General features: G+C 36.9%; 1 protein-coding gene across 7 annotated transcripts in view; it reads right to left on the bottom strand.

The window, feature by feature from the left end:
* Positions 1-12,793, bottom strand: part of RBPJ (recombination signal binding protein for immunoglobulin kappa J region) — a 199,863-nt gene that overhangs the window by 51,988 nt on the left and 135,082 nt on the right. For 3 of the 7 annotated variants that reach the window (XM_054582015.1, XM_054582017.1, XM_054582014.1), the window contains exon 2: positions 8,382-8,564. The exons of 3 other annotated variants lie outside the window; for them this stretch is intronic. In XM_054582015.1, coding sequence (XP_054437990.1) covers positions 8,382-8,398 — 17 coding nt within the window. In that variant the 5' untranslated portion in view covers positions 8,399-8,564. Of the gene's footprint in view, positions 1-8,381; positions 8,565-12,793 lie in introns of those variants that run through there. One more of the 7 variants, XM_054582019.1, reaches the window with a different exon arrangement.

The raw sequence follows: 12,793 nt of genomic DNA, 5'->3' as shown, positions 1-12,793 counted from the left end.
TCTGATTACACACCGACCATGCTGAAGTTGAGGATAACACAACCTACATATAAATACAAGGAATCCATACTCTGATCCTTGAGCCATGTATTTTCTTTGCCTTTCCAAAATAATGACTTTATGTTTTCCTAATTCATTGACAAATTAACGCCAATATGTCTTTACAATTAAGCACCTATTATGTGAAAAAAAATTTTGTTTCAAAAACCTGAAAACTAACCTGTGAACTATTTCTCAGCAAACCAAAACTGTTCACTCCCAAGAATGAAATGCTGTAGTAATCTAGCTAGAAAACATTAAAAAAAAAAAAAAAAAATGCTGTAAGGTTAAATAAACCAAGAAAATCTGATTCTGTTAACAGCTCTAGGGAAGAGTCAAATCCAGGGCCTTTCAAAACTGTAAGTATCCCAGTAATGAAGAAAAGCCGGCCTGTTAGCACAATAAACTGGAGATGCACAGTGGATTCTTTTTTAATCTTTATCCAAGGATTTGTTCATTGATTTGGGGGGTGGGGTAGAAGGGAGGGAGAGAGAAAGGGGGCGGAGGTGGGGTGTGGGTGGAGAGAGACAAGTGAATGAAACAGTGATGTGTTGCCTCCAAGGATCAAACCCCCAACCTGACGCTCCAATCAACTGTGCACCAGGCCAGGGCTGAACAGTGGATTTTTTAGGCCACAACCTGTATGCTGGACAACACTTTTTTTTTTTTTAATAGCATAAGTATATATTACAGAAACATGGCCAAAGCTGTACGCTTGTATTATTCATATTAAAATTAATGAGTGTGTACAATATTAACATTAAGTTTTCAAATACAAGTCTGTACACAGTACGTAGTCACTAAATAATGAGCCATAATAAGCCGTCAAAAAAACTGAAAAAGTAACAAAAACAAAAAATTACATGGAATCATAGCTCTGAAACTATATTACTTAGGTTAACTATTTTGAATTAAATCATGACTACCAGCAAGCGGATCTGAAATGCCTAACAAGTTATTTCCTACAATGGAGAAAAAATATAAATAGTACCCAAATGAGCTGATACTAACTTTACAAATGTTACAATGAGACAAGGGAGCTATTTTACCAAGTCCAGAGAGCTAAAATGATTTATTTCTTCATTAATGAAAATATCTACTGCGGACAAAACTGCGGACAAAACAGCGGCCACATAATAAACCTGACAAACTCCGGGGAGGCCTGCACGGTGGGCCTTACAAACTCCAAGACCTGGAGTAAGCACACAGGGTGGTCTGAAATTAAAACGGTCTAACTAAAAGCATGTGATGGAGGGTTGGCACACCCTAGGCCCCCACCTTTCCTGACAAAGGTTAATCTTTACCTTAGCTGAGTCAGTTTGTTGTCTTATTTGCATCTATACAACATACCTTTGGAATGTCAGGGTAGCACCAGAGCAGGAACCACAAAACCCCTCATTGTTATTGTTATCCTGTTAACGTTTTATTTTTTTTTTTAATCGATTTTTGGAGGAAGGGGGAGAGAGAAAGAGAAACATCTATTTGTTGTTCCACTTATTTGTGCATTCATCGGTTGAGTCTTGTGTGTGCTCTCACCAGGTATCAGACCCAGAAACCTGGGAGAATCAGGAGGATGCTCTAACCAACCCAACTCCCTGGCCAGGGCTGTTACCATGTTACCTGCTAACTCTCCTATAGCCAGTTCCAGAGATTTCCTGCTTTGCTTTCTCCTGCCTCCCTAATCTATCACCAATGGATTTTATGTAACCCTTTATGTCTCCTTGTTTGACTGTAATGTTTAAAACAAGGTGTAAAATTGCCATTCTCTGGAGCATTTTCTCAATCCATTGAGAATTTGCTTCCCAGCAATTGTTATCAGTGTGGCTCAAATTCATAAAAATTCTACGCAGGTTTAAACATTTCTTACAGCGACAGTTTCCTATGAAAAATGCCTTGCAAAGCTACAATGCCATAGGTTACTGTTACTTGCTCAATAGTATCACTGTGCATTAATGAAGCACAATGACACTCCAAAAAAGTGATAACCTAACTTCTAACAAATTCTGTGAATAACTGGTATTAAGATCTAAATGGGGCTACAAGCAATACACCTGAAAAGGAGCCCTTAGAAGTTTATATTCCTTCTTGTAGTTTGGTTGAGTCTAAAACTGACAGGTGATAAGGAAAAAAATTCTGAGATGTTCTAACAAATTACAGTGCCTGAAGAGTGAGACACAGAATTGCAACAAAAGACTTCTCACATTCCCGTTTGGCCTGTTGGAATTTCGGATTAATTTACAGGTGGCTATTTCAGAAGATTATCTCAGCCAGGCACCATCTAACCCTAAACCTCCTTGTTTACAAGTGGGCTTTCTGGACTGCAACTGCCCGCCCTCCCCGAACCCCCACCAAACTGCGAAAGCAGCCAGCTTCTTCCACAGGCCCTGATTTGCCTACAGTTCATGTAAATTCTTTCACACCACCTCCTTCTTCTCCCTCCCCCCTACTTGATATATAAAAAGCCTTACAAAACTCTAGTATGGCGAACATGCTGTTCTTTTTCTGCTTACCCATGCTGCTGGAGGTTTAATTCCAAGCCTCAAGACTGGTCTTTTGGGTAGCATTTTTGGCTCAGTAAAACATTCCTTACTAAAAGACTATCAGCCATGGAAGTTAAAAATTTTTAGTTTGACCTGCTGGCACCTAAAAGAGAGGCCAAGCTTTGAAGACACAGAAAGGAACTTTGCTCTCCCGAGTCACGGTGTGTCATCTACAGAACCCCCTTGATGCTCATCTGATGTCACGTGTGCACCTCCTTTTTTCTGACCCTCTAACACCCAGGATTGTACCAACCCACAGTTTTACTGGGAGGAGTATTCCCTCCAGAAAGCAACTGCAAGAGGTGCCCAAAATGTTTTGAGGGACTGTTCCCTCAGTATCCCTACGGAGTGGCTTCCACATCCGCACAATGAGAATGTGATGGAGACTGGTGGGTTTGAGGGGATGACCTTAATTGTCTTTGTAGTTTATCTTTGTCTGAGATAATTGAGCTCATAGTGACATCTTGTGGGCAGTGCATGTAATTACTATGTGGTTTCTCCCCACTTCCCCAACCAATGCTATTAAGCTTAGCTTTGGAAACTCTGAGAATGGGCTTTTCCATGCTTAGAAGAGTAGTCAACTGCAAGAAGCAGCACTCTAACGACCCCAAAACAACTTCCCTAGCCTTAATTGGGTGAAAGCAATTTAAATTATGGGAATCAAAACTACAAAATTCCTACTGCCATACCGTCCAAACACTGGAGGGCTTAGGGCAAGGTGGATTTGTGTACCCTTCTTTTCATCTAAATGGACTAACCTTCCTAAAAATGAATGGCAAGCTAGAATTACTCAGAATCTTTTTCTCCCTTCTAAATTTAGATTGGCAGGAGAAAATACTTGTGAAGCTAGCTTCTTGACCTAAGGTATGGATATATTTTGAGTTATTTGTCCTAAGCTGATTACTTCTGAATAAATAGGAAAAGACACCCTAAATTGGGCACAGAAAGTTATAGATTTATAAAGAGAAATCTTTAAAAAGGGAAATTTTATATATGATAAAGCTGAGTAAGATTAGTATTTAAATAAGCAAATTTAAATATCAAAAGATGATGCAAAACCAGAGTTTTGTTCACTCGCTTAAAAAGTATTTTTCCTGTATTTATTGTTTTGCTCCAGATATTATGAAAAAGTTTTTCTACCTAGAAAGCAAAGATTCTATGTTTCATTAAGACAGGTGTGTTTTATAGTCTTAATCAGGTACTTTATTTACTCAAAGAAAACAATCATCTCAATTCTGAGAACTAAGGTTTTACTAACAATAGGTAACCTGTATTTCTGTTTATCTTTTATTGTCACTTCAGGCAAATGGATTATTTAATATTGTTTCAAACTTCCCAGGGTTCAAGTTTTAAAAGAAGACTTTCTTAACCTGCAAACGGTTTTGGGTTATTTCAGTGGGCCCCTAGAATGCCTCAAAGATTTGTTCTCTCCGTATAAAACAGAAACTTTAAATTAATTAGGCCTATTTGATATATTTAAGTTCTGTGGGAAGCTTTGTCAAATAAAGAAATAGTAATTATGTTGTATTTAATACATAGTATTTTCTTGTAATTCTAATTATCTCAAAATGTTAGGGAAAAGAAATTTCTTTGTCAAGTGTGTTATATAATTAGATCTATAACATTTCAAGTTTTTTTTCTTTTTGTCATTTACAGTCATTGTTTTACTCTGATGTTTTTGCAAGTACGTTTCATCTTCAGAAAGATCCATGGAGGTGACTGAGTTAGTCTAAAGTACAGGTTTCAGAGAATAAAAGTTTAAGTCATACTAGATGAAGACTGACAGAACTCTAAAGAACAACTGGGGTCATGAAATACTGGCAAATGAACAAGATAAACAATTACTTATGGGACCAAATGACTAAGGATAATTAATGTTATGCTTTTTTGTTTGTTTGTTTGTTTGTTTGACACATTGCTAATCTTGTTACTTAATGACCTAAAGCAATTTGGTAAATTACACCTTTGTCGTTTTTATTTTCCTCTCCACCTGATCCCTCCAGAATTTGGAAACTCTTAGTGAGTATTATTATTTTCATGTCAATATGGTTATTTATAAAAATGCAGAAAGAATCTGTTCTCTTCATAACAGGACAGAAGTGAAAAGTGGCTTTAATACCAATGCTATGACTACAATGTCATGTTAGAGCAACTTTAGAAGAGCCTATTAACCTATTACTATTCTTATTATATTTTTACAAATAATCAGGCCAAATTATTGAAACCAGGCTTATTCAATAAACAAGTCTTAATTTGGCAGTATTTTAGAAAACTGATGATTTTAGAGAAAAACTGTGTTTCACTAGAAACTAGAATGCGTAGTTATAGATATTAGATTCTAGTTCAGTTAATTGTCTTTAAAGTTTTCTTTTTTCACCTGTAAACTGAACTGAATTCTTTTAATTTTCTTAAATATCTGGCTACAACCCTCCAAACTAATTTCCATTTTTCTAACATTCTTTGACTTGGAATTACAATGCAGCTAGATGACGTGATGTAAACTTCAGAGAAATCGCCACGACCGCTCATGGTTAAACAATCTCCGTAACTGATGCCTGAACCTGACTGAGTCTGAGCGCCTGATGCCATCACAAGGGACACCCGCGCTGCAGACCCGGAGAATCAGGCTGTCGCTGCCTGCCCCCAGCCAGCGACAGAAGCTTTGGGCCTCACATCTAGAAATCCTGACCGACAGCCTTACAGACCCAGAAACTGCATTTACAATTCACATTAATCATTAACTTTTCTCTTTTGTTTCCATAGAAAATACCTCTTATTTAGATGCCTATCTGCTTACAGTAACCTTTCAGCTGGTTGCAGCATAGATAAGCTCATTACTTAGAAAACTATTATTTCAAGTTGGTTCAGTACTTTGCTTTTCTAAAAATACTTGTTGTTTCTCTCAATTATGCAGATCCACAAATCAAGACCCAGCTAACAGACTGAATTAGCCACCTATACCTTTCCAGAACAAGTTACTCTTCAGAGAAATTGAAATCCTCATCAGTGGCGATAACACTAAAACATCTCTCATCACCTCCTCACTGTAATCCCTGGATTTCCCTCCATGCAACATGACCCTTTGGAATGAGCCTTCACAGCAATGTGGGACAACGCCCTGAACATAAAAAACGGGCCATTTAACCATAATTCGAATTATGCAAACATTCACAGTGATGCTTCCTTCAAAAGATCTGAATGAAAGGGGGAAGAGAATGATAAGAAAATTCTAGATGTTCTAAATTAATTTACAGTGGCCCGAGAGTGAAAGAAAGCGACAGAACTATAACAAAAAACTCCTCCCATTCCTGTTTTGCCTGTTGGAAATTCGGACTGATTCCCAGGTGGCTATTTGGAAAGGTTATTTCAGCCAGGCACCATCTAACTCCACAAGCCCCTCTTGTTCACACAGGGGCTTTCCAGGCGGCCTACCCCCAGCCTCTCCAGAGCAGCGGCCATTTCTTTATTTGGACTCTGCTGGCCCTGTCCCACCTTCTGCCACCCTTTTTTGCCTATAGCTCAAGTAAATTCTTCCAGAGCCCCTTTCTTCCTCCTTCTCCCTCCCTCCTGATAGTTCCATGCCCCAAGACCAGTCTTTTGGCTAGCGTTTTTGGCTCAATAAAACCCAAGGTTTTGAAGTTTAAAATAGGAAATCCTGCATATACCAGGTGCGGGTCTCCAGCAAAATTTCACCCAGGGAACGTTCTACTATAATAACAATAATCAAATACTAAAGTAAGACCCATTATGTGTAAGCTGGTAATAATGATGTGAACAAATTAACTTCTGGGCTTTTAAAATGGTAGTAGCTTCAAAGTTTAAGAAATTCTCAAAGCTAACTATAAATTTGAACTTGTCATTCTAACTGTTGATGTTTTTTCCTGGTTATCCATCAATGCCTTCGTTGGTTCTATTCCTCAAGAATTAAGACTAGTGGTCTGGCCATTATACCCCACAAACTGTTTACTGCGAAAAGGAATAGTACTTGTCTTGGGTCAGCCCTCTTCATTCTGGGACTGAAACCTGCAATTTGAAAATCACAACTTTAGAAGATGCACAAATCAACCATCTTCTTTCACTGATGAGGAAAAGCCCAAAGAATGGAAAACACCAGCTGAATAGTGATTGTTTATTTAACTCTAAGAAGATCACAGGAGAAAGTTTAAGACTCAGGATATGAGAAAATGTAATAGCATTCCACTCCCTAAAACAGGTTTCTGTTCTGGCAGTTAATAATCATCACCACTGTTAATCACTGGCTTCCTACATACTCAACCCAGCACTAAGTGTATATAATTTATATACATATATAAACATTAAATGCAATATATATGTAATATATACTTGTTATATTTTTAATTTATAAATTTAAATTTTTCCGCAAATCATTCTTATAGCCTGTCAAAATAACAAAGTGTTAGACATGAAACACAGGTCAGCTGGCCCCAGAGTCTAAGTTATAAACTCTTCCGAAAGAACAGGAGTTTCCAACTCTAGCTGTGCATCAAGAATCCTCTGAGGAGTTAAAACAAAACAATAATCAAGTGCTACCCCAAAAAGAGATGGTTAAAAGTTAATTAGCAAATATTACAGAGAAATCTATTTTGTAAACAATGTATCAAATATCATACATTATATCAGAAAAGGTCTTTCTAGACAGTAGATACTATTGTGTGCCATCAGACTTAAAATACCTCATTCAAATGAGTGACTGCTTTGGTTAGCAAACAGCTGACTTTACCCTGAAAGGTAATTAGATTTCTCATTATAGACTAGAATTTAATATAAAGCAGTTGTATCTTAGGTTTAATAACTAAATTCCATTAAGAATTTAACTGCTGGCGTGTCAAAAAGGATCTTAACATAAACTAGCCTAAATGATACAGGTTTTGGACTGCACCAGTGTATTCTATTAAATTTATCTATTCATGATTTAAACCTCTCTTCCCTAAATATTTTCTTTCATTACCTAAAAGATAAAGAATCCTTAACCTGATATAACAATGAATTCAGTATTCTCCCTGGATTGGTTCACTTCTACCATCCTTCAGAAATCATTTAGTAGTAAGCACACAGAACAAAATTAGGTTTCCTAGGTTTCAAATAATTAAGAAATGGTTTTGCTTATATCACGCGAATAAAATGTTATAAACATAAAAAACCAAATGATTTTTGATGGTTAAGTGGGTAATACAAAGCCTAGAATTACCACTACTAGCAACCACAAATAACAGGATTACATACCACAAACATATGAGTGATTAGCTACATACTTACAATCTCGCTATTAATAATTACTCATTTTCCTCTCAGTAAAAATTCTTTGTAAAAGACAAAGCAAGCACAAACTATCAATGTTCAAGTAAGAATTATTTTGTTTGGTAAAATTAATGCCCCAACTGGAGAGCTTACCCAACTACTTCCTATTCATGCTACCATGACAGGACAGCAGTACAGAGAAACTCGTCTATGACGTAAACCAGAAAGATAATTACAGACTAACACAGGAATAATCCCTGAACTATTTTGTTTAATAAATTATAGCTCATTACTATTAAAATCTAGGGAAAATATCTACACCAGTATCTCCTCTAACCGTATGTCAAAAAAGAAAAAAATATTTACCCCTTAGTCTTGTGATAGATAGCTTTTTCCTGACAAAAATACTATGGCCATAGATCCATAACCACATCTGCAATCTAAATATTAAAATATCTTTAGGCATGATATAATTGAATACAGAATCATGAACATTCATTCTATCCATGACCTTGGGGTCACTGGGAGATTTCTAAAGCATACCTTTTAATCCACGCCATGGTACTTCAAGAACATGTTAAGGTAAGTCACAGCCTGGAACACTTCGATGCACCTCACAACACCTCAGCCAGTGTATCTGTATCATTCTCTTTTCCTTTTGAGATCATAATGGTTCCGAAGAACTACAATGCTTCCATTTGAATGATAGTCTCATAATTTCAATGACTTAAAAAAAACAAAAACAAAAAATAAGGACTTAAATGTTGGTATGTTAATCCACTAGTACACCGTGTTAACTGCTGCCACTACTATTGGGTAACACTGTCATTTTTCATGTGGACCGTGGATGAATGAGGAGGACATGCTCAGCAGTCAGTGACAGTCCTTGCTTTGTTGAGATCTAGCAAACCCCACAAATCTCTGACCCAACTGATTCTTCAGTTTTCTTTTCAACAAATGAAAAATAACTTAAAAGACAGGTAGGTGCTAAGTCCACATCTGGTTAACCAACTATTCTATTCTGTGTTGAATGAGAGCTAGAAATTACCCACACACACCTGCATACAATGGAATTCACTAATAGGCACATCAGGGGTTCCTTCACACAATGCCCCTCCTGGTATTCACATCACTGAATCATTTTAATTACATGGAAGTCATTAAATTAAAAAGAGCTTCCATTTCTAGAATGTACCGCTATGAAAAGCATGCATATAAATGAACAGACAGCTGACTATCAAGTTTTTCTCCTACTCTGTGATTGTCTTGGCAGGTTCTTCCTCACCCCACCCACCTTTCTTATATAAAAACATTAAAAACGTTTTATTATTAAAATGATACAGTAAGAAGTTTTTGTATCACATTTTAAACCTAAGAATTCACTCTACTTTTGCTTCAAGTTTGGCACTCCATAGCTAAAAGAAAGATACTCAAGCTATATAAAAGTAAAAGTAACTTAAATTATCAATACTACACACATATTTGTGTTAGAAAACATTTAAAATTACTTTACGATGACTGATCAGGAAATTTTTAGTAAAAGCAAACTATAAAAAGGGTTTTCAAGAAAAGAGAAAGTACAGAGAAGCTGTTACACCCAGCATTTGGGAACAGCTCAAATAGACAGGAAAGAGAAGCTGACAAAGGCCCAGCTAGAAGGTAAAAAGTATGTGCTAAGGAGAAAGTGAAACTATTACATGTTTGAAAGTCCACTGTCAGGTATTCCTGAGATTCAGGTCTACTGTAGGTTGTGGAGGATGCAGGTTACAAAATGTAGGTCACCCTTCAAAACGCTGATAATGGCAGCAGAACTGCATATAGGCAAGAACCCTACAAGAGCAAGTGAGAAGCTAGTGAACAGAAACAAGGGCCCTAGCCCACTGAAATCACTGCTGCCACAGGCATCTCTTTAAACTGACCCTTTCACCACACTAGTGCAAAGCCCTGAGTACCCGCTACAGCTCTAAGCCACTTAATGGTTCGGTTCTGTATTATGTATACGACTTCCTGGAAGGACATTCACATTATTTCCTATACTCTATGCCTCCAAATAAAGGCACCTGACACACAACCATCAGGTTAATGTTCCTGACGTGCAGCTTCAAATAAGATTAATGTTAACCACTGGGAAAACAGACAGGATAGAAATATGTTAGATAAAAAAGAATGAAAGCCTGGATCTGACACACTTACTACCTCATTTAACTTTCAGAAACCCAGTTTATAGAGGAGAAAACTGAGGTTCTCTGGTTAATTGACTGGACCCAAGAATATACGCAGTTAAGAGAAGAGAACTGGGACTTAAATCTAGATCTTCTAGCTGGAATTGCAGCACTTTTCTACTACAATATTGTTGAAGAACACGCTTAGGGGAAGGAGTGGTACCAGGGCTAAACTAACATTTGTTGACAACATGCCAAGTTGCATGCTAACCACATGACGCTATTTTATTTCATCCTGATCTACAGTTCATAAGACTGCCTAGTTGCCTCCTTTTAGAGGCGAGTAGATCAAGACTCACTCAGACTTAAGTGATCTGCTCAACATCACATATCAGAGACTGAAAACGGGCCAGTCAGTCGATCTCACATGTCCCACTCTAAAACCCACACTCACTGTTGCTATGCCAACCTACCCTCCAGAAGCAATCAGGAAAAAATAAAAAGTCCAACACTTAAGTTTATTTCCAACCTGGACGATATAGCAGTAATCTAACTTTATAAACACTTCTTACTCAAAACCCAGTCATTGCATAGAAATAGGATTTTTAGCTGTAGTTCAGCAACAGACTACATACGTATTTACTAAAGACAGTAAGAAGGATCAGAATTATATTGAATCATTCAAATCAGAAACTTCATTTGATTCCTACAGATGAAATCCAGTTTTTTCAAAAACTATGGACTTGAAGATTTTTTTAAGTTAACTTGAAATTCATAGTACTGCCAAATTTCCCAACTTGGTTGGCCCTATCCCATGGACTGCTACTACTCTTAGCCTCATGAGAAGGGAAGTCATTTATTAGATGAGGGAGATTAGGCTATTCAGTCAGATTATCAGTAATAAAAAAGACTAAAAACAATAGCCCCGTCCAGCATGGCTCAGTTGGTTGGGCATCGTCCTACAAACCAAAAAGATTCCCAGTTTGGTTCACGGTCAGAGCACATGCCTAGGTTACAGGTTCATCCAGGTTGGGGCGCATATGGGAAGCAACCAATTGATGTTTCTCTCTGTCTTTCTCCCTCCCTTACCCTCGCTCTAATATCAAAATTTAAAATTAAAAAATGTTAAAAAGCAGATGGACAGCTCTCTACAATGCTTTAAAACATGGTTAAACTAAAAGAGTAACCAAAAGCACTGAAAAAAAATTCCCCAAATTAAGGACAGGAAACTCCTAAGCAACTTCAAGATCTGAATGAAAAACCAGGGGCTCATATTACATTCCAAAACTACCTGAAGAAGGGATCAACGGAACTACTATATCAATGTATTGTAACATGTTATATGAATCAAAGAAACCACTGTTTAAATTTCTGAAACAAAATATTGCACAATTATATTCAGGGGTTCAAAGCTATTGCAGTAAGAAAATTAACTGGTTGTTTAAAAATATCTTCATCAATAACAGCATAACTCTTCTGTATAACTCACTTTACAAGCATTAATACCCAAAGAGATTTACAGCTGATACAGAAATTTTCGAGCTTTTACAATATACTTAGGTGAACTTATTCCTGAAGAAATTAAGTTTTCACAAGGGATGAACACAGAATTAACAAGACAGCATGAAAAATTTGTGGTTTGGTTTGACTGGACACCTGCATTCTCATAGAGTCTTTCCTAACCCGGCTTCTGGTCTCCTCCTACCCACACAGATATGACAGACATGCTAGCCATACTGGACTTTGAACATTTCTCAGAATACACCATGGTGTTTCAGATCTCTGGACCTCTGCACATGCCATTTCAGGAGCAGTGGGTGAAACAGAATTTAACATCCCATGATAATGTTTAAAAGAATAATATAAACAATAAAAATGTAAAAAGACTGAGGAGAAAAATAGGAGTAGGAGTAAAAAACAAAAACTGTTAATGTTTTCAGTGCCTACAATGTATTACATACTACATGCTAAGCCAAGTTGGTGTTTTTACATAAATCTCATAGACTTACTATATGTAAGAAATTTCTGAAAAGAAAAAATACTGAATTTGAATTGATGAGGCAGACTTTAAGTTAGATATTATAATTTAGGGCATGTGTTCTACTACAGACACTTGAATTTTTTAAACAAGTTTTGTCAACCAAGTACTTGAAGACAAACTTGTTATATAATGACAGGAAATTAACCATTGCTATTATCAAAAGTATAAAAATGACATTCTAGGAATTCCAACTCTAAACTAATTCGTGCCAATGCTAATAAGGATTTCAAATATAAAGCTAAACCTGGTTTTGCGTAATTTCCAAAGAACCTTTCCAAGAATCATAAACTACTCTAATTCCCATCTCGATAGTGAAACTGTAATTCCTTTCCAATAAACTCTGTGGGTAAGGGAATGCCAAGCACCTACAGCTAAGAGGCTGACCTCAGTATCAATGAGACTCAGTAACTAAAAGATACTCGTAATCTAGCAATTCTGGAAGGTGAAATAATCAGCTAATTTTACTTTGAGGAACTCCCAACTGGATAAGCTTTTTTTCTTAAAATATATATCCTAGTTTTCAGTAACATTGAAAAAAAAAAACTTCCATCAAAATGCCTGCTCTTAAAGTGGCCAACACCCAAGGTTCAACTGGGAGATGCCTGTATTTTTTTTTTTGTTAGATTCTAGATGGCATCACAGAGAGGTATAATTTAAATATAAACACACATGTGCACAAATACACCCCCCCCCCCAATCCTTTTTCAAATGGATTAGTGTACCTGCTTGGAGACCTAAACTAGCGGGGTGGG

This window comes from Pteronotus mesoamericanus, unplaced genomic scaffold, assembly GCF_021234165.1.
Source record: "Pteronotus mesoamericanus isolate MK-2021 breed Mesoamerican mustached bat unplaced genomic scaffold, CSHL_Meso_final contig_68, whole genome shotgun sequence".
NCBI lineage: Eukaryota > Metazoa > Chordata > Mammalia > Chiroptera > Mormoopidae > Pteronotus > Pteronotus mesoamericanus.
This window is presented reverse-complemented; position numbering and strand designations above follow the sequence as displayed.